This window comes from Urocampus carinirostris, chromosome 10 (genome assembly GCF_059441175.1).
Source record: "Urocampus carinirostris isolate Australia breed hairy pipefish chromosome 10, RoL_Ucar_1.0, whole genome shotgun sequence".
In the NCBI taxonomy this organism is placed as follows: Eukaryota; Metazoa; Chordata; class Actinopteri; order Syngnathiformes; family Syngnathidae; genus Urocampus; species Urocampus carinirostris.
This window is the reverse complement of record NC_142358.1, coordinates 39,193,972-39,212,070: the sequence shown is the minus strand read 5'-3', so window position 1 is coordinate 39,212,070 and position 18,099 is coordinate 39,193,972. Positions and strand designations below refer to the sequence as shown.

Here is an 18,099-nt window from a genome sequence, read left to right as displayed (position 1 = left end):
TTGACTTGAAAAGCGCTATATAAATGCAGATCATTTCATTAGGTTTAATGAATGGGGGTAGGGGGGAGTGCTGGAAAGTGAAATCACGCCTGTCCCTGCAGGTTTTTTAACATTTTTAATTGATAGTGTTGCATGAAAATGATGCACTGCATAGTCAACATAATGTACATGCTGCATTTTACCACTAAATGGCAGTATGTCCCCAAGAATACAAAGTATTGATACACATTCCCGAATTCCACCGGTGCGACCTCTAAAATCTACCGGTAGGTCAGGATCGACGCACCGCGCCCCCCTGGTCCTAAGTGTACCCGAAGGTCGTCAATCCCACCTCGAGCCGTAGACCGCTACCATCTCCGCTCCTGGGTTTAATGAAGTGCTTAAATTTGGATGTTTTAGCTTGCCCATGTGCAAATACTTTGGTTTTTCACTCATTACTACAAGGTATGACAAATATTATGGCACTTTACATTTAAAACTAAAGAACTCCCAGTGGAAAAGCAGTAAAGTGTTATATCTAATCCAGGGTTCCCGCGGATCCCTGAAAAGTCTTAAAAAGGCATTGAATTATTCATTTTTTTTTAAAATGAGGCCTTAATTAGCATTAAAATGTCTTCAATCCAAGTTTTAATTCTTATTTTCTGTCACAATATGGTTAGGGGTGACCCACTGTTTGAGAACAACTGTCTTAAAGTATTCTGGATGGACAATCTAAAATGATATTGTGTTAGGATGGTCTTATTTTGATTTAAGTATATATTCAAGTTGGATCTTTTTATGCCGGGTGAAAATTATCCGAAGTTTTTCTTTTGTAAAAGCAGAGTACCAAAACTAACGTACTTTTGACATTTTTGAATGTTTGCTTATCTTTTGTGGGGAAATGTAAAAAAATAAATAAAAAAAAAAAAGCAAACTTTCTTGTAGCATCTGCGTCACGGAATAGCAAAAAACAAAGTAAATGCTCACATGGCTAAATTCCAAATATCAATAGCATGACTTAAATGGGTTCTTTTAACTAGTTCCATTGTATTACCAATAATCACGGCAAAATAATACCTGAGCTTTTTAGTACATAATAGTACTGGTGTCCATAGATACCTGCAGCAGGAGAAGCCTTCTGATCTGACTCGGATACAGCACCTTCATCATCTGGGTGTCATTGGTTTTTTCGGTGTAAAACGTCATCCAGCTCTTCAGAGATGAGCAGGATCTCTGCATTAATACTAATACCATATCCTTAATCACTGGGAAAGAATGTTTTATTCTCAAATTTTGATTATCACTTTGTTTAGTACGCATTGCATCATTTGTGGATTTCATTTTTATTGTTGGGGGGGGAAAAAAATGGAGAGGGATGTGCGCTGCCAGGCTTTACTTGACAAAGACGCATAGCAGAAAGTGGTGCCCCGAAGACCCCGGTGGTTAAGGGATCTATGAACCGTGACATATTAAGTCAGGGGTCTAGAACCTTTTTGAACCAAGAATCATAAAAGCGATTTTATTTTTATTTTGAGACAGCCACACCATATATATTTAGACAACATTTTACAGAACCGCTAAACCTGCTCTCCAGACAAGAAAAAGATTCTTAAGCACATTTTATTTCACTGTGTGACTTTTGATGATTTTATAAAATCTCTAAAATAATGTCTCATCAATATAATTATGCCGCTATACTCCCTCTTTCAGTTAGTTGAATGTTAAGGCCCATTTTCACCACCATTTTCTTCCTAAATGATGGTTTCAAAACAAGGTAAGGTGAAAATAATTTGTAAAAGTGTCACAAAATACTGAAAACGGGGATATAAACATTTGCGTTCAAAGCGGAGTGCGCTGGTCGAGGCGGAGAAGGGAGTGAGTGTATAGCTCTGCCCATTCCTACCACTCACCCAATTAAATTGCTCTGGGTGATTTGCTAAAGTTTGGGGGTGTTTCCAGTTGGTTCTGTGGGTTTTTTTTCCATGAAGTTTCTTAACAGTGAACGTCAATTGTTTAATGAGCTTCCATCAGAAGGATTCTTTAGTGCGTATGCCCAAAACGGGGTCTGAGTGACACCTTGACTGTAAATTGTAATCGAGACTGTGCCCTCTATATACTGGACGGAACCATTTACCGTCTCAGTGTTGTCCCGGTTTTGCACGTGTCAAATTTGGCTTTGTATCTAACAATACTATAAATATTTGCACGAGTTCTATTTTATCTCAGAGCCAGATGTAGTCATGAAAAGAGGCATTTATGGCTTGCGAGCCATAGGTTCCTGACCCTTGTGTTGGGCATTCACGAGCCCTTTCATTGTTTTTGTTTTGGTGCACCGTTTACACCAGCTAGCATGGCATTTTTTTTCTTTTTTGCCACCCACATGCCAAAAATAAAAAAAAATAGCTTCTGACACAAGCGGTTAAAGAAATAAGGGTCTAAAGCCCCCCTTCAATTTACAGTCTGGTGCTCCGGCGCCCGTTTCATCCAGATGCCCCAAGGCCGCCGGGCTTTGTCGCGGTTCTAATAATCCCCGGTCTCGGCGCACTTTGATTGTTCCGTGATGGGAAACCAGAGAAGGGAGAGAATCAATTAAGCTCCCAATGACGCTTGTGACGATTCTTTACAATCGCGCTCTGGGGACGTCGGGTTATTTCAGTACGTCCCTCACAGCCATTATGCCATTGGCGTCACTCGCCGGCAGGACTTTTGTCTGAGGAATTGTCTCCGCTCAGTTGGTTATTGACTGAAACGCCAAGGTATTAGTGCTGCCGCTTAGCAGGCAGTCGAGTTGCTCCTGCTCATTACAAGAGCTCGTTTTCTTATTTGTCAGCGGGATTACTCGTAGTATTTTATCAATCGTTGAGGCTGGGCAAAAGGTCAGCTGGGCATTGTTAACGCATACTTGATATAGAAAATGATTTGATTTTAAACTTTTTAAGGGCACGTCGAACTACTGTCCCACCTTTAATTGTATCAAAGCGATAAAAGAATCCATTAATTTTGCATTAAAGTTTCCTACAACATAGTAGTCACCGTGGTTCATCTTTCTCCATAGTATGTGCTGCATTCAATTTAGTCATTTTGATAGTAGGGTTATATAGGAGCTTATAGAGATACATATAGCATGTGTCGCATTCATAAGGCCTATACCGTAAATTCCGGACTATAGAGCGCACCTGATTATAAGCCGCACCCACCACATTTTAAGAGGATAACCGCCTTTGTACTTACACAGGCCGCACCTGTATATAAGCCGCATGCGCCCACGTTAAAACATGTAACACGATCACAAAAGTAACCCATTGTAACTGAATATAAAGTACTCAGTCCAAAAACCACAGCCAACAAAATGAACGGAAAATGATACCGGTACTTAAGGTTTGATGCAGACCTGCAGAGTCCGGGTCCCGTTGAAAGTAATCCAAGGAAAAAAAGTATACTTACAAAAGTAAAGGTGGGAAAAATATATATCCACTATTGTCCGCTGCGTCCAAAAACACGTCTCACCTTTACTCCACTTCCCGTCAGCCCCCATTGTTTTCGCCCCTTCTTTTTGATTCGCCCGTGGAAAACATATCAGAATAAGTCTCTAAAACAAATGCATTACAAAAATATACAGTTGCAAATACATATTATACATGGTTACACATATTCACAAAGAAAGACGGTACACCGAGAGAGTTTTCAAAGCTTTAATAATAATAATAATATAACTTTCATCCCAAACCGTGACTGTGACAGGTAGCAACACGCTACTAGCAACGCGCTCGTAAAACGGTAAACGTGACTGTTAAAAAAATATACCGTACTTGTAAAAATCACGGTAATCTATCCTCATCTTCCTCCTTATAACTGACGCCATCAAAGTCGTCTTCCTCAGTATCGGAAAGAAACTTTGTCATATAGATGTCGTCCCACGCTCCCTTATTCCAAGACACGCTAGCAACACGCTCGCTAAGTAAAGTTTACGTGCAATAGCTGTTTCCTTCTTTATCGGATTGCTCGATTGCTGTTAGCTTGAAAGCTGCGTCATGTGCCTTTCTTTTTTGCAATTTGCATGAGGGTAAGTTTACGCTACTTTAATTCGTGCACGAGTTAAGAAGTTGCAGTCTTCCTCGGCGCATATATTCCAGCGGTCTAAATCTTACATTTTGAACTCGAGCGCCGGCTTATTGGTCGCATCACCGAATAAGCCGCAGGGTTGAACGTTTGGGAAAAAAGTAGCGGCTTATTGTCCGGAATTTACGGTATTTACCTTTTTAATATTTTTCACAACAAATTCTTTTTCTGCTGACCCCTGGTTTGGTCTGATGTAAAGTGTTTTTAGGACAGCCAACAATTTTACATTAGGCAGCAACACTTAATCCTATCGAGTGAGAAAGGAGAATATTTCCATTGTTCCTGACTGCATCCAACTCCATTCTTGAGGAAACTCACAAATGCATTGGTGTTTAATGCCAGCAGGGGGCAAGAGCGCATCTAGAAAACATTCCGTGTTTCAGCCTCACATACCGGCGCTGCATCCCCTCTGCAGCGTGTTTACTTCCACATGCGGATGGCGTCAAAGCCTCCCCATTGTCACTCAAGGCCAGACGGACGTGTCTTGTCATCCTCCCCGTCACTCATCCGCCGCCAAGAAGCAAACGAGGCGACTTTACCGTCTCCCGCTGACCCCTCGTGCTTCCTTATCACCCCACTGTTATTTTAGCCTGCTATCCTCACGTTTTTTTGTTGTTTTTTTTAGAGCAGCACTGCTGAATTTCTGGCCAGTAACTCCAATTTCCTATGCTTGGTTTTCCTCAGTGTGCAAGAGCAAACTCTTCAAAATTCAAGCTCGGCGGCAGCCTAGTGTGAGCGCACTCAAGCATGCAGCCGGCAGCTTGTCTAGGACGGCGTGTACATGAGATAAATGCGCCTCTGCTCTTTTCATGCCGGTTCTTGCGTATGTTGGACTGTACTCGGGAATGTTGCAAGAATGGTAATATCGTGATATTGGAATTTTTACAGTATATTGTTGTCATTTAAAAGAGCATCTGTTAAAGGAATAGATCAGTTTGAGGAATTATAGCACCCTCTGGTGCTCGGGTCAGGAACCAGTGGCTCGTGAGCCATATGTTGTTCTTTTCATGAGTTCAATTTGAGGAATTATAGCACCCTCTGGTGCACGGGTCAGGAATCAGTGGCTCGTGATCCATAAATCGCTCTTTTTACGAGTTCATCTGTCTCTGAGATTAAACATACAAAATACTTAAATTACAAAAGACCTTTTTTTTCCCCCAATTTCCCCAAAAACATGCTGACAACATTTTGAACAGTGGGTTTTCATTTTTTTAAATATTTTGTGGATTAAAAAAAAAAAAAGTTGATACGCAAAAAATAAAATGTATTGCTCTTTTTTTGTTTTAAGTCCAAATATTGTATGGTCTTCGGATAAGGTGGTAGGAAAAGAGTTTATACAGCGCAAAACCGTCCCAAATGTTGTGGTTTCCCGCGAGTTGTAGCTCCAAGTCATCCATTTCATAACTAACGGACCTGGCGTTTGCAAGATACAAGGTCGTTAGCTGTGGCTTCTGATGGTTGTTAGGCTAGCCGTTAGCGGTTGGTTGCTTCTGGTAACCGATAACAATCCCACGAAGCACCTGCTGGTGATCATTTCTTTGCGTTCTTTTGACTCTCCTTAGAGTCCGAAGTAATTGGTGAGTTTCTTTCCAATGTAACGCACCGCTAAAACATATGTGCCATAGCCGTGCGCAGTTTGTTTGGATTCGGCGCCCACCCGGGCTGTTAGACTGACGGCATACATGAGCCTATCACACCCGCGCATACAGTCACCTCAGCCTATCACGGCTGGGCACACAGTAAGTCAAAACTGCCCAAAACTGAGCACTCTTCTACAATGAACGATGTGTTTATTAATGATGACAAAGACAAAATCAATTTGTTTGAAAATCGGTGTAGTGCTGATCCAGAAATAACTGAAGCGCAAAGAAGCAAGGGTCTCCGTTTATATATTTGTATGTATTTTTGTTTGCTTAATGTCAAGTTGATTGACAAACACTTGGATTATTTCATTGTTTTATATTATAGAATGTTCTCTTTTGTGCACCATTTTTCTGTCAAACTTCAGTGTTCGAAAAAGAAGGAAATTGAAAATGTAATTTAAAAAAAATAATCGAACGATTTATCGATTTTGAATTAATGAAGAAAACTTTTATTTCGAACGTTAAAATAAAAACAGGACAAAAACAATGAGTCAACAACAAAATTATGTCACATAACATGTTTAAAAAAGGGGTAGTCAGAAGCAGATGCTTATTTTCCCTACCCTTTTATCTTCCCTATTAAATACATTTTACATATCGTCCTTTCCTCTTATGTCTAATATAACAAATCTCATGGATATACTTATTACATAGGTCAGATATCAATAATTATAATGATTACCATAATCACATTTTATACACAAATCTTCGTAATACCATCCCTCAACGTCATAATGCGCCTAGATACCAAATGTCACTGCGGCACCAATGATAATAACAATAAAAATAAACATAATATTTATAATAACAGTTCTGATACAATAATAGCATCAATAACAACAAGTTAACCATAGTTTTTAACGCAGTATTTCCAATCTCCCTCATATCCTATTTTCTTCATCCCTGTATTCCGCCAGTAATGCTTTTTTGTATTTAAATTTGAACACATGGATAATTGGACATTGTTTGATCTCATCTTGTAAATTATTCCAAAGTTTGACTCCACACACAGACATACTTTTCCTGGTTGTTCTCACCTTTGGGATTTTGAATTCACTACAGCCCCTCAAGTTATAATTTCCCTCTTTCCGAGTGAATTATTTTTGTATGTTTTCTGGCACTATGTTTTTGTTGACCTTAAATAACAGTTGTTGTTGATTTTGAAAATAATCGCTAGCTGCAAACCTGAAATAATCATTCGTTTCAGCCTTACAAAATTCAGAATTGCCATTAAGTGACTCATCATTAGATCACGCAAGTGTACATGATAGTGACTTCAACCTGCAAAGTTCCCAAATATATGACGGCGCAGTCTATAACGGTAGCTTTACGGCGATAACGCGATGTCCACGTTCACACGCGTGTCTGACTACCCGCAAACCATGCGCTGGAGTTTCTTGACAGCTGCACGTTCTCCGCCGAAGCTAATTTGTTTCGAGGCCGCCAATGCGTGACTGCGGCCATTTGTTCTCCACACTTCCTATTGTCTGATATAAAGAATGTGCAGCCTGGACGCTGATACTATCCGTTGTTTGCGTTTTATCAAGAGGCTTGTAATCCAGAGCCTCTGTATCTTGTCTTTGTCTATTATTCGTTTTTTAAATCTGGCGGGAACAAAGTTTGAAATGGTTGTGATTTTGAATCTAAGGGAATACTATAAACCCCTCTCCAACCTCTTTCAAGCTTAGAGCTACTTTTTGTTTCAATAGCGCAAAGGGCACTCACTTTCCTACAAACTTCTAGGATAACGTATGTTATTACCAAATCTGTCTTATATGTCTTAATGAGTTTAAGAAGTTGGCAAAGCTGCCATTTCAATGCACTAATTCTTCTGACTATAGTGGCTCCGCCCCCGGTCTCTTATCCAACCAAAATTCTATCTATCTCCATCTGGCTATCTATCTACCTTGGTCATATCCCTCAAGAGGGGTGACCGACAGCAAGACAAACACATACACATAGCAGCAGTAGCTCAGGAGGTAGAGCGCTCGTCATGGGATCCCAGTTCGAATCCCGGCTCGTCCGTGTTACATGTATGTCAAAGTGTCCTTGGGTAAGACACTGAACCCCAATAAGCAGGTTAGCGCCTTACATGGCTTCAAGGCCGCTATTGGGAGATGTGGAGCACATTGTAAAGCGCTTTGGGAAGTCATTGACTTGAAAAGCGCTATGTAAATGCAGATCATTTCATACAATAACAATGAAAATAAAAGGGGGAAATAAATAATAATAAAATAATTTTGGACCATGGCCAACCTAACACCAAACACGCAAACAAGTTAGGCACCTAAGTCGGTCATGCTTTCATCCCTCCAGATGAAACGGGACAGCAGAAAGCGGCCATGCCACTCGGGTCAGGGTGACACAACACACTCTTCTGTTCAACAGCAGGGCCCGACAGCTTTCACTGGTTTACCCCTGCTGCATCATACAGGTGCCCCGCCCATCCCTTAGAACGCGTCCAAACATCCCACTGTCCTTTTACAACACCTCTCCACTCATTCCTATCTCCAACCAAAATGTGTGTAATATTTCGATTAAAAATATGTATGATATGTATAATGTTGTCTGTGTATATATTTGGATAATATATCTGCCAGTTGTAATAGGGGCTGAAATCTTGTAGTTCTCCAAAAGTGGCTGCTTAATGAGTTTTGTTTCACGTTTTGACTACCACTGTCGAGAAGCGTAAACATCTTACGTCCATAAAATAATCTCACCAAGAGCTTAATTTTTGTGTGAAAGTACCCATGGTTTCACTATTTGTATGTAAATGGCAAAACTAGTTGTATACAAACATGTATTGTATAAAGTCTCTTGCAAGTTTTTATTCAAGGTCTCGAGGCCTTGACAGATCTGCCAGAATACTGATAGTTTTATCTTTTTCCTCCTACTATGCCTGACCATGAACGGGTTAAAAGGGGCACATTTTTCACAGATATGTTGTTTTTCCTCACCTATTTCTCCTATTCTGGAGGTTCTACTGGGCACACGCCCTGAATTCTGAACAAGGACATCATGCGAATCCGCGTGCTGTCATTCCGCAAGTCGGGATAACCCTGAGGCAGCTAAAAGTTCAAATAAAGCCCGCGTTAGCAGAATTAGTCGACAAAAAAGTGGAACATGGCAACGTGTGCGTCACCTTGGCAACACGCATCTGTATTAATAGGAATGCATTCATTTAGTCATGCCTTCAGGAGCAAGGCATGTATTTACAACCTGACCCGTGCGCTGTTGTGCCTCGCGGGCCGACACATTAGCAAACACTTTTGATCCGTGCAAGCATTTGAACCCGTCCCCTCCTCTCAAATCGCTGCTTTTTTCACCGCTATTCCCCTCCTGCTCCCTACCTTTTTTCTCCTGCTGTTGTCTTCTCCGGATTACGGGGGGACACTGTGCGAAAATGGGTTTTTTGATATGGCTGCAGAAAGCCCGACCCTGGATGACTTCGCTATCCCTCTTCGGCTGATTTATTTCGCCAGCCGTCTTCTTTTTCCACAAAGCCATCAAGCAACACACAAAAAAAACGAATGTTCTCTCTGCTACTCGATGGCGGAGCCCGTTGAAAGGCTTGTGTTTTTGTCGTGATGGATTGAAGAAGCTCTAATAGACACCGCGCGTCAATTATGCTGGGTTTTCACAACAGATTCGAGAACAAAAAAGCTGATGAGAAAACGCAGAAAGACTAAGGTTGAAATATTTCACAGATTTGCTTTGCCCTGTTCTCTGAGTTACCTGATGCAGAGGCTCATTTATTAATTTTCCCAGAAAGTCCAAATTATCATCATCCTCTAGCATCACCTTTTTATCTGGACAATAGTACAGACTTCTACTCCAAAAATCTGCTTCACCTTCCTTTACACTGGAGAGTAGCGTAGTCTTCTCCAGAAACTAGCATAATCTTACGGCAAAGACCAGCATCTGGTTGTATTTGCTAGAAACTACTGTTGGCTAATTCTGGGTTAGAAGCTAGCTTAGATTGTGCGCCAAAAGTTAGCTTAGTCATTCTCTTCCTTAAAAGCTAGGCTGTTGTCTTGTTGGCGTCTGCACTAAAAAGCTAGATTTGTCAGATTTGTCATGTTATGTGATTTTGTTGTCTTAAGTGAAAAACTAGCATTCTGCCACAGAAACTAGCATATACGTTTTTTATGTGAAAGAAACGGCACCTTTGTAGTCATTGCTGACCAATAGCATCAGCGGATTCTGTTTAAAGATAGCTTTTTCAGATTGTCTCCTCTACCTCCAAATATTTTTTTTTGGGTGATCTGCAGTAAAAGCTTGCACCGTCATCTTCTGCACCAAACGTCAGCTTTGTCCGATTCTGTGTTGAAAACTGACTGTCATCTTGAGTTTAAAACCAGAAAGGTTTTATTATTTGGCAGAAGCTATCGGTCTTTTATTCCAGAAACGACAAAAAAATAGATCCTAGTCTTCTGTGCTAAAAGCCATCGCATCTGATTCTGCGCTGAAAACCACCTTTGTTGTCTTCTGTGAAAGCTTGCTTCGTGTTATTTGCTGGAGAAAAGCCTGGGTTTTCTTCTGCACTGAAGGCTTACTTGCATGTTTGATTTATTTTGTGTATTTATGAGTTTCATCTTCTTCTGTGCTTCAAGCTAACACTGTCGTCTTACATGTGGAAGACTAGTATGGTCTGTGTTCAATGCTAGTGACTTGTTAGCGTCCTCTTCTTTGGCCCTCACCAACCCCCATGCTTTTTTTCCCCTTTGATTTGGCCAACCCGTTACATAAAAGCTGCAAGATTTAGGTTTCACAAAAACAGAAGGGACTTCCAATTCCTGAATTTACAGGATGTAATGTTTCCCGTACCATAGAAAGATTCTTGTGGGCTGCCAGGGTTTAACTGGGTCTGCCAGTTATAAAATTGTATTAAAATTAAATATTCTTAAATATGCATGAATGCAGAATTAACTAAAATAACTTATATTTATAATGATATAAATAATAGTAAATGACACTGTGTGTATTTGTGCTACATATCCGTCAGTCAACCCCTGCCCCCATGCTAACGCGGGTACTGTGGTGTTTGAGATTAGATGGTAAATTATGACTTGGAAAAGCGTTGCGTTTTCCCCAAGTAACAAAATGGAGGGGGATATATATATATTGTTCATTTTTTTTTAATGGATTCTGTAGGAGGTCAAACATGACACAAACTAACGTTGTCAAATGTGGTGAAAGTTCGTAGAATAATTCATTTAAACTGCTGAACTATGAGAGGAGAGGGAAATCTGCTCCTTCGCTTGTTTCTCTCTCTCCGGTCTTTCCTGTTCGAGCCCAGCGTAGTGAGAGCTTCACCCCGTTTAATGCGGCAGCGTCCCAATTTAACGCTTTACCCCTGCTTTTAGTATTTAAAGAGAGAAGAGGGTGCTGCTGTCCATAAAGCATGCACTGACTTGTTTGACATTTGCACAGAAATCAAACCTAAACTGCGTTCATGTGACTTGTTTTTATAAATGCATGCTAAAGTTTATTGCACACTCTTTCTTGCCAAGATGAAGGGTCATCATGCATGTTCCATTTTGTTGTTTTTACTAGTCTTCAAAATGTAAATGGCATAAAAAATTGTAAGTGCATTGCTTTAGTTTTATCAAAAAAATGAAATGTACTGTAGTGACGTTAAACTTGAGTAGTTATCCTGAAATAAAGTAGTCATGTGATGCATCTTTCTCCACAGGAAGCACTGCATTAAACTTAGTCATTTTGATAGTAGGCTTTGATTTTATCCATTCATTGTAAGTCTTGTATAAAGGTTTTCTTTTTTTGCGTCTTATATAGCTCTTTTAACATTTTGTGTTGCCGACCCCTGCCCTAGACTGTCCACCAACAAGGGTCTCACAAAATCCTATTGGAAACTCAATAGTCATTCTACATGTCGAGATTTATCATGATTGAGTAAGAGCTATACATTTTCGAAACCAAACCTTTTTTCATCTTGTGGTTGCGCAGGTATGACAAAGAAGGCCACGCCATGGAGGGTCAGTCTCTGACCGAAGCGAAAGGCGGCGGCGGCATTGGCAACTCCAACTGGAAGACCCTGAGCGACGTAAAGGCGGAGCACCTGGGTCACGGAGAGAAGGTACGAAGCTTCTCCTCTTATAATTACATCAGCAGCTCGTCCTTCACGGATGCAGACGTGAAGGCTGCCTGTGCCCTTCGCCGGTGTGTGGTCTCTCCTAGCGGTCACCTTGCCACATCGCACTGCCGATCCTTTCTAATCAATGAGTTATTAAATGGCGGCGACGGCCGTGGCATATACCGAAAAGGTTCCTGATCTCCTCTTCCAGCTCATTAATCCGCTGACTTCTGCGTCTGCCTGTTTGCTCTGGCTGAAAGTCACATTTATCTCTGCTATCGATTACAAATACCCTCGCTGTGCCCCCTCCCGTAATGAAATTACCCTCCGTGGATAAGTGCAATAATATGTGCTCTTTAATTTCCTGGCTGCTTGTTTGCACAGCAAGGGGAAATGCTTGCTCGCAGAAGTGTAGAAATGAACCGGAGCGGAAAATGACGGCCGGCTCTGAGGTTTTCGCAGGCGCCATTTAACCTGATTTAGCATGCTCGACGTGCGTAGAAATCACAAAATGTTGAAGGGGGATTATGGTAAGAAAAGAGCAAATTGGTAATGCAGACCCGTGTGCAAACATCGGTCTTGAGGTTTTGAAATCCCCATTTTAGATGTTTTGGACACACATCAAATGGCTGCAGATGATGTCTCTTGCATTCTTGTCAAAATTCTGAGACCGCTGCTGTGCATAAACATGGTGCAATTTCTTAATATGGACGGAAACAATGGAAATAAACCAGATTACCACTGGAGCATTTTAATTTTTGTAATTATAATTTTTACACTTACTTTTTTTGATTTAGAGGGAATGAATGTTACTTATATTATGTTTTAACTATTGAAAAATTGACATATTTGCTGAAATGTCTCTACTGTCGCAAATTTTGTGGGGGTTGACAAAATATTTGAACAAATATTTAATTGACCAATTAAATTGAAGAGACGAGTTCATATTTTTACAACCTCCTCGCTTTTTTGAGCACCTTTACGTCTTTAGATAATTTTATTGAGAAATTGGATAAAAACTCCTTTTTTCCAATCTAATCTAATCTGAAGGCATGGCTACAAAACAATTTTAAGTGAATTATTTTCAAGATTTTTCATATTTCAAGATACTTCAATCCAGACACACGCTCAGATTTAAGGAATTTACTAATCATCTAAAGAAGAAACTTGAATAGAACACAAAAAAAGAAAGTATGGCCGTGTGTAGGCACCGGACAGTATGTCGAGTACGTGCAGTGTGGTGAAAAAAGTACAGATACTTCAAATCTTAAATCTTTAAGAAAATTATGAAGTGCCTTCTTAATCGTCGGGATTACATTTAGTGCACATCGACGATCATCATGAGGACCTGAATCATGTGATGACTTTACTGGAAACATCAGGGTCTTAATAGTTCTTGCAAAGTTCATGCATCGGTCATGCATGAATTCAGTGTTCTTGCAATAATGTTATTTTGCAATCAAAGTGCCTTTGGATTTATGGAAAGCATCGTTTAGACATAAGAGGTATCACTGATATATATATATATATATATATATATAGAAACAAAACAAGCACCAAAGTCAGCTTGAATTGCATAATTTCTCAAAAGCAGTTTTTCTCTGAAACAAATGTTTTCAAGAAACTTGACAATGTTTAACCGTTTAGTTTACTACACGATGGTAAGAGCTAGACGTATCCTTTTTTTTTTCAATTGAAGGATGAGGGTTCAAGCTTTCTTTTGATGTTTCCTATGGCTAAATATTTACAGAGCTAAACTTTCTGTCGGCCACTAAAAATGAGTCAAAATGACAAAAATGCACTGGCATTCCCCATTTGAGAGAAACGCTGAATGAGATGAGTACATGGTCAATTCTTCCAAAATTATGTTTTGAATTAGCCTTTAATGTATACATGTAAATCACTTTGTGCCCTGACTAAACCTACTTTTATTAACACCTCCTAATAACATTATTAAAACATAGTAATAGCACGATAAGTTATTTTAGAAATGGTCCTTGCAAATTGTTGATTTAAAGGTCAGAGCTTTATTTTCATACCTATTTACAATAAAACGTGCTTGACTATTGCACCACTGCATTCTGGGTTGACAAGCATAAATTAGGGAGGGACTAGTTTATAGTACAAAACTGCAGGCTTTGACATGAGGTCTACTGGTGATCCCAAGAGCCAAGAAGTGTTCCGCAGGTTCGAGAGCGTTCTCCATCCGGGCACCGGTGCTGTGGCATGCTCTTCCACCTGAGTACCAATCTGCAACCTCAGTGGAAATGTTTAAATCTAAGATTAAAACACACTTCTACTCTATAGCATATGAATGGAATATGAGCTTGCTCTGTCCACTCCACGCATCGGCCCGGTATTGCAGTACCTCCGGGAACGGTGCATTCGCAATGATCGCAGCAAGGCTTTAGGGCTAGGACCTTAGCTTGGCCTTTTGGCTGAGAGTAAGTGTCCCAGCTCCCAGGCTTTGTAGCGTATTATGAACTGACCGATAACGGATAATGGATAATGAATAACGAAGATAGATCAATAACCCTTAAAAACCCCCATATGAATAACCTATATATTTTTTTTTGTTGACAATATCTCTGTACTATTTGTAATTGCAACATCCATTGCAGCCTGGTCATCCCGAAAGGGGGATTACCACATGTGTGGTCCCTTCTCAAGGGTTTTCATTTTCCTCATGTTGAGGTTTTTGAGTTTTTCCTTGGCCTCATGTGGGTTCAGATCAGGGGATGGTGTAATAATAGTCTGTGCAATAACCTGTGCAGCCCTTTGAGACTCTTTGTGATTAAGGGCTATGCAAATCAAAATGACTTGACCCCTTTGCAATAATCTTCCAAAATAAAGAATGTAGGGCAGCAACTACTGATAATTTGAAATTTTTTTCCCCAAAATATTGAAGTTTTGGACAGAAAAAAATAGTGCACAAAACAATAGAATAATCTGTAATATTAAAAAAAAAAGTCTTTGTAAAAACCAAAAGAAAAGAACAGTTAACACGAAGTACTGTACATACAAATGTATTCTATACACTTTTTGCGATGATCATATTAAATTTGTAATTATTATACTAAATAAAAGCAAAAGAGCAAAAAATATTTCATGTTTCAGTGAATGGTGACTTGTGAAGACTCATATTTTCTTCTCAAAAGGGAGTGCAGGCCGTTGGACCGTAAATGGGGTTAAAGCCCTCCTGTCTTCCGGAGGCTGACAGTGCTGCGTTAGCAGGCTCTGTATTTCTTTGCCGTCCATGCCGGCCCGGCCGTCCTGTCATGAGAAAGGCCTTCTTGTTTGGACAGGGGAGAAGGCGTTCACCCCGGCCTGTGCATGCTGACAGAGCGGCTGAGCCGAAAGCTGTCCAGCCAAACATTGCAGTCGAGGCCTCTGAAGAGCTCGCTTCTCCGAGGGAGTCCGCTGCCTTTAATTGCCTCTGTCACGAGTGTCGTCGCGGCAAAGTCACCTCCTGCCCCCGTGACAGTAATATGCCGCCTGGGCCACAAACAAGACCTCTCTCTTCTCATGCGGCCATGTGAGCAGTGAAAAAGTGGCATGTTCTATTCTTAGTCAGCGGCAGACCGGCTTTGACACGTCATTGAGGCTCCCCTCGCTTCTCCCCTCCGTTTATCTAAAACGTTAACGTGCAGCGTTGGTGCTAAATGCCACCTATGCTGAAACACAATGCCTGAAAAAATGGGAAACATGAGATAGGCCTCCGTGGTGTCGTTGCTTGTATTGTGTCCCCCAAGCGAAGCCAGTGGGGGCTATATTGGAGTGTCATCGTCTGTCGCCAGAAAGCAATTATGAGCTCGGAACAAAAGTCTGGTTTTAGAAATTGTGTTTGGGAACACTGCTTGAAACATTCCACCATGGGACAAATTTGACACTTTCGTATCAGAATTATTTTAATTTGATTGGAACGTTTTGATGAATTACCGTATTTTCCGCACTATAAGGCGCACCTAAAAGCGTTTATTTATTTTTTTCAAAAGCTGACCATGCGGCTTATAATACAGTGTGCCTTATATATGGATCAATATTAAGTCGCAAAGTCTTGCAACTAAGGCAAGCAGCCGCCGACTAGATTTTCTCTTTGTGATTAAGGGCTATACAGATAAAAATGACTTGACTTGACTAACCAATGTGTCAATCATCATTTGAATCAGTCACTATTGGCTGAAGTTATTCGGAGGTAAAGGGGGTGAATCCTTTTAATCATTTACAGGCTCGCATAGGCTAAAGGGGCGAAACAAAGCCTGCAATTGGCTGAAAAAGATTAATGTGAATCACACGTTGGGTTGCACTACAGCATAGAGAAAACGTTTTTAACTAGTCTGTATTTGTAAATATTTTACACGGTTGGATTTACTACACTCATGGTTGTAAGAAGACCATGGTTACGTATCATTATTGAACGTGATGGCTAGTTCTGAGCAATGACAATTTCCATTTTTCCAGGTGGGCTCAGCTCTTTAAACATTGTGCCAGTAAATATATATTTATATATATTTAAAACTAAGTTCTATAGAAAGGTTGTTGGGTTCTGTTTGTTTTGGAAAACCTTCATCAAACATCTGGGATGCACAAGGAGGACCAGGACATATGTCTGTGGCGTTTCTCATCTCATCAAATTGCTGGTTGAAGAACAATGACTTGATAAGATCTACTGTAGCTGCATTGAATGTCCTTCTCAGATTTTTTTCCATTTTTGCTCCCTCTCTTTTCACATTCATCTATTTATGAATGTGAAATCCATTTCCCCTCGCTTTGGGTATTTCCTACGTCGACGAGGGATGTCTCCTAAAAGCTATTTATGTGCAGCCGCTGTCTTGGGCTCGCAGAGGAGGCCAACGCTCATTTGCATCGCTGCCGTTCAGATTCTGCCGCAAAGAAACCGCACAACACCTGAATGTCATGTGCGCCTAGGTCATTCTTGGAGCATATACCGTAAATTCCGGACTATAGAGCGCACCTGATTATAAGCTGCACCCACCACATTTTAAGAGGAAAACCGATTTTGTACATACACAAGCCGCACCTGTATACAAGCCGCATGGGCCCACATTTAAACATGTAACACAAACACAAAATTAACCCAAACCCGACTTCATGTCCCGCGATTTTAACTGAATATCCTTCATTAAAGTACACAGTCCAAAAATCACAGGCGGCGAAATGAACAGAAAATGATACCGGTACTTAAGGTTTGATGCAGACTTGCAGAGTCCAGGTCTGGTTGAAAGTAATCCAAGGAAAAAAGTGTATATTTCCAAAGGTAAGGGTGGGAAAAATATATCAGATGAACACATTTACTCACGCAACTCCTTTTTCTTTAACCAACTTTTTACCCCATCTTCTTTCCATGTCTGTCCCTCACCTTTAGCGATCCCCACTTAAACTCGGCACCCCGCGTTTGTTCCGCCCCTCATTTTTCGTTCATCTGTGCAAAACATATGAGAATAAGTGTCTAAAATAAATACAAATAAATACATTACAAAAATATACAGTTGCAAATACATATTATACAAGGGTTACACATATTTACAAAGAAAGACGGTACACTGAGAGAGTTTTCAAAGCTTTAATAATAGTATAGCTTTGATAGGGCAGTTAATGGTAGCAACACTCGAGCACCGCTGGCGGCCGTTAGAAAAATTACATAAATTGGCCGCATCACTGAATAAGCCGCAGGGTTGAAAGTTAGGGAACAAAATAGCGGCTTATAGTCCGGAATTTACGGTAAATATTTTAGTTTTTCTTTTCCAAGTTTTCAACTGTAATACTTTGAATGCTCCCTGACAATCTTAGACCAATGGTGGGGATTTTTGAATTCCAGGGGCCGCCTGTCGATAGGCTCATAAGAGTCTCTGGAAACCCAGTCACCAGTTTTTGTCTATCTTTAGGCCGACTACTACACGTGCATCGGCACCATCGTGTACCTGCGTAAGGAAAACTGCCTCTACCAGGCTTGCCCGAGCCAAGACTGCAACAAGAAGGTGGTGGACCAGCAGAACGGGATGTTCCGCTGCGAGAAGTGCGACAAAGAATTCCCCAACTTCAAGTACCGCCTCATCCTAGCCGTGAGTGACTCGGCACTGTTGGGATGCGCATTCTTCTTTTTTTTTTTTTGTGTGTGTCAATTTGACGGATAAAGTGTAAAAACAGTGCAGAAATGCCACACATCCACATGGAGATAAATGAGTGTTGTGTTAAAAATGCAGTTTAAGAAAAATTCTGCCATGTGGATTGAGAGCGCAAGTT

At 40.6% G+C, this 18,099-nt stretch overlaps 1 protein-coding gene across 2 annotated transcripts in view; it reads left to right on the top strand.

Annotated features, from left to right (window-relative positions):
- Positions 1–18,099, top strand: part of rpa1 (replication protein A1) — a 45,612-nt gene that overhangs the window by 16,861 nt on the left and 10,652 nt on the right. For both annotated transcript variants that reach the window (XM_088346265.1, XM_088346266.1), the window contains exons 13-14: positions 11,709–11,838; positions 17,742–17,918. In XM_088346265.1, coding sequence (XP_088202391.1) covers positions 11,709–11,838; positions 17,742–17,918 — 307 coding nt within the window. The remainder of the gene's footprint in view (positions 1–11,708; positions 11,839–17,741; positions 17,919–18,099) is intronic.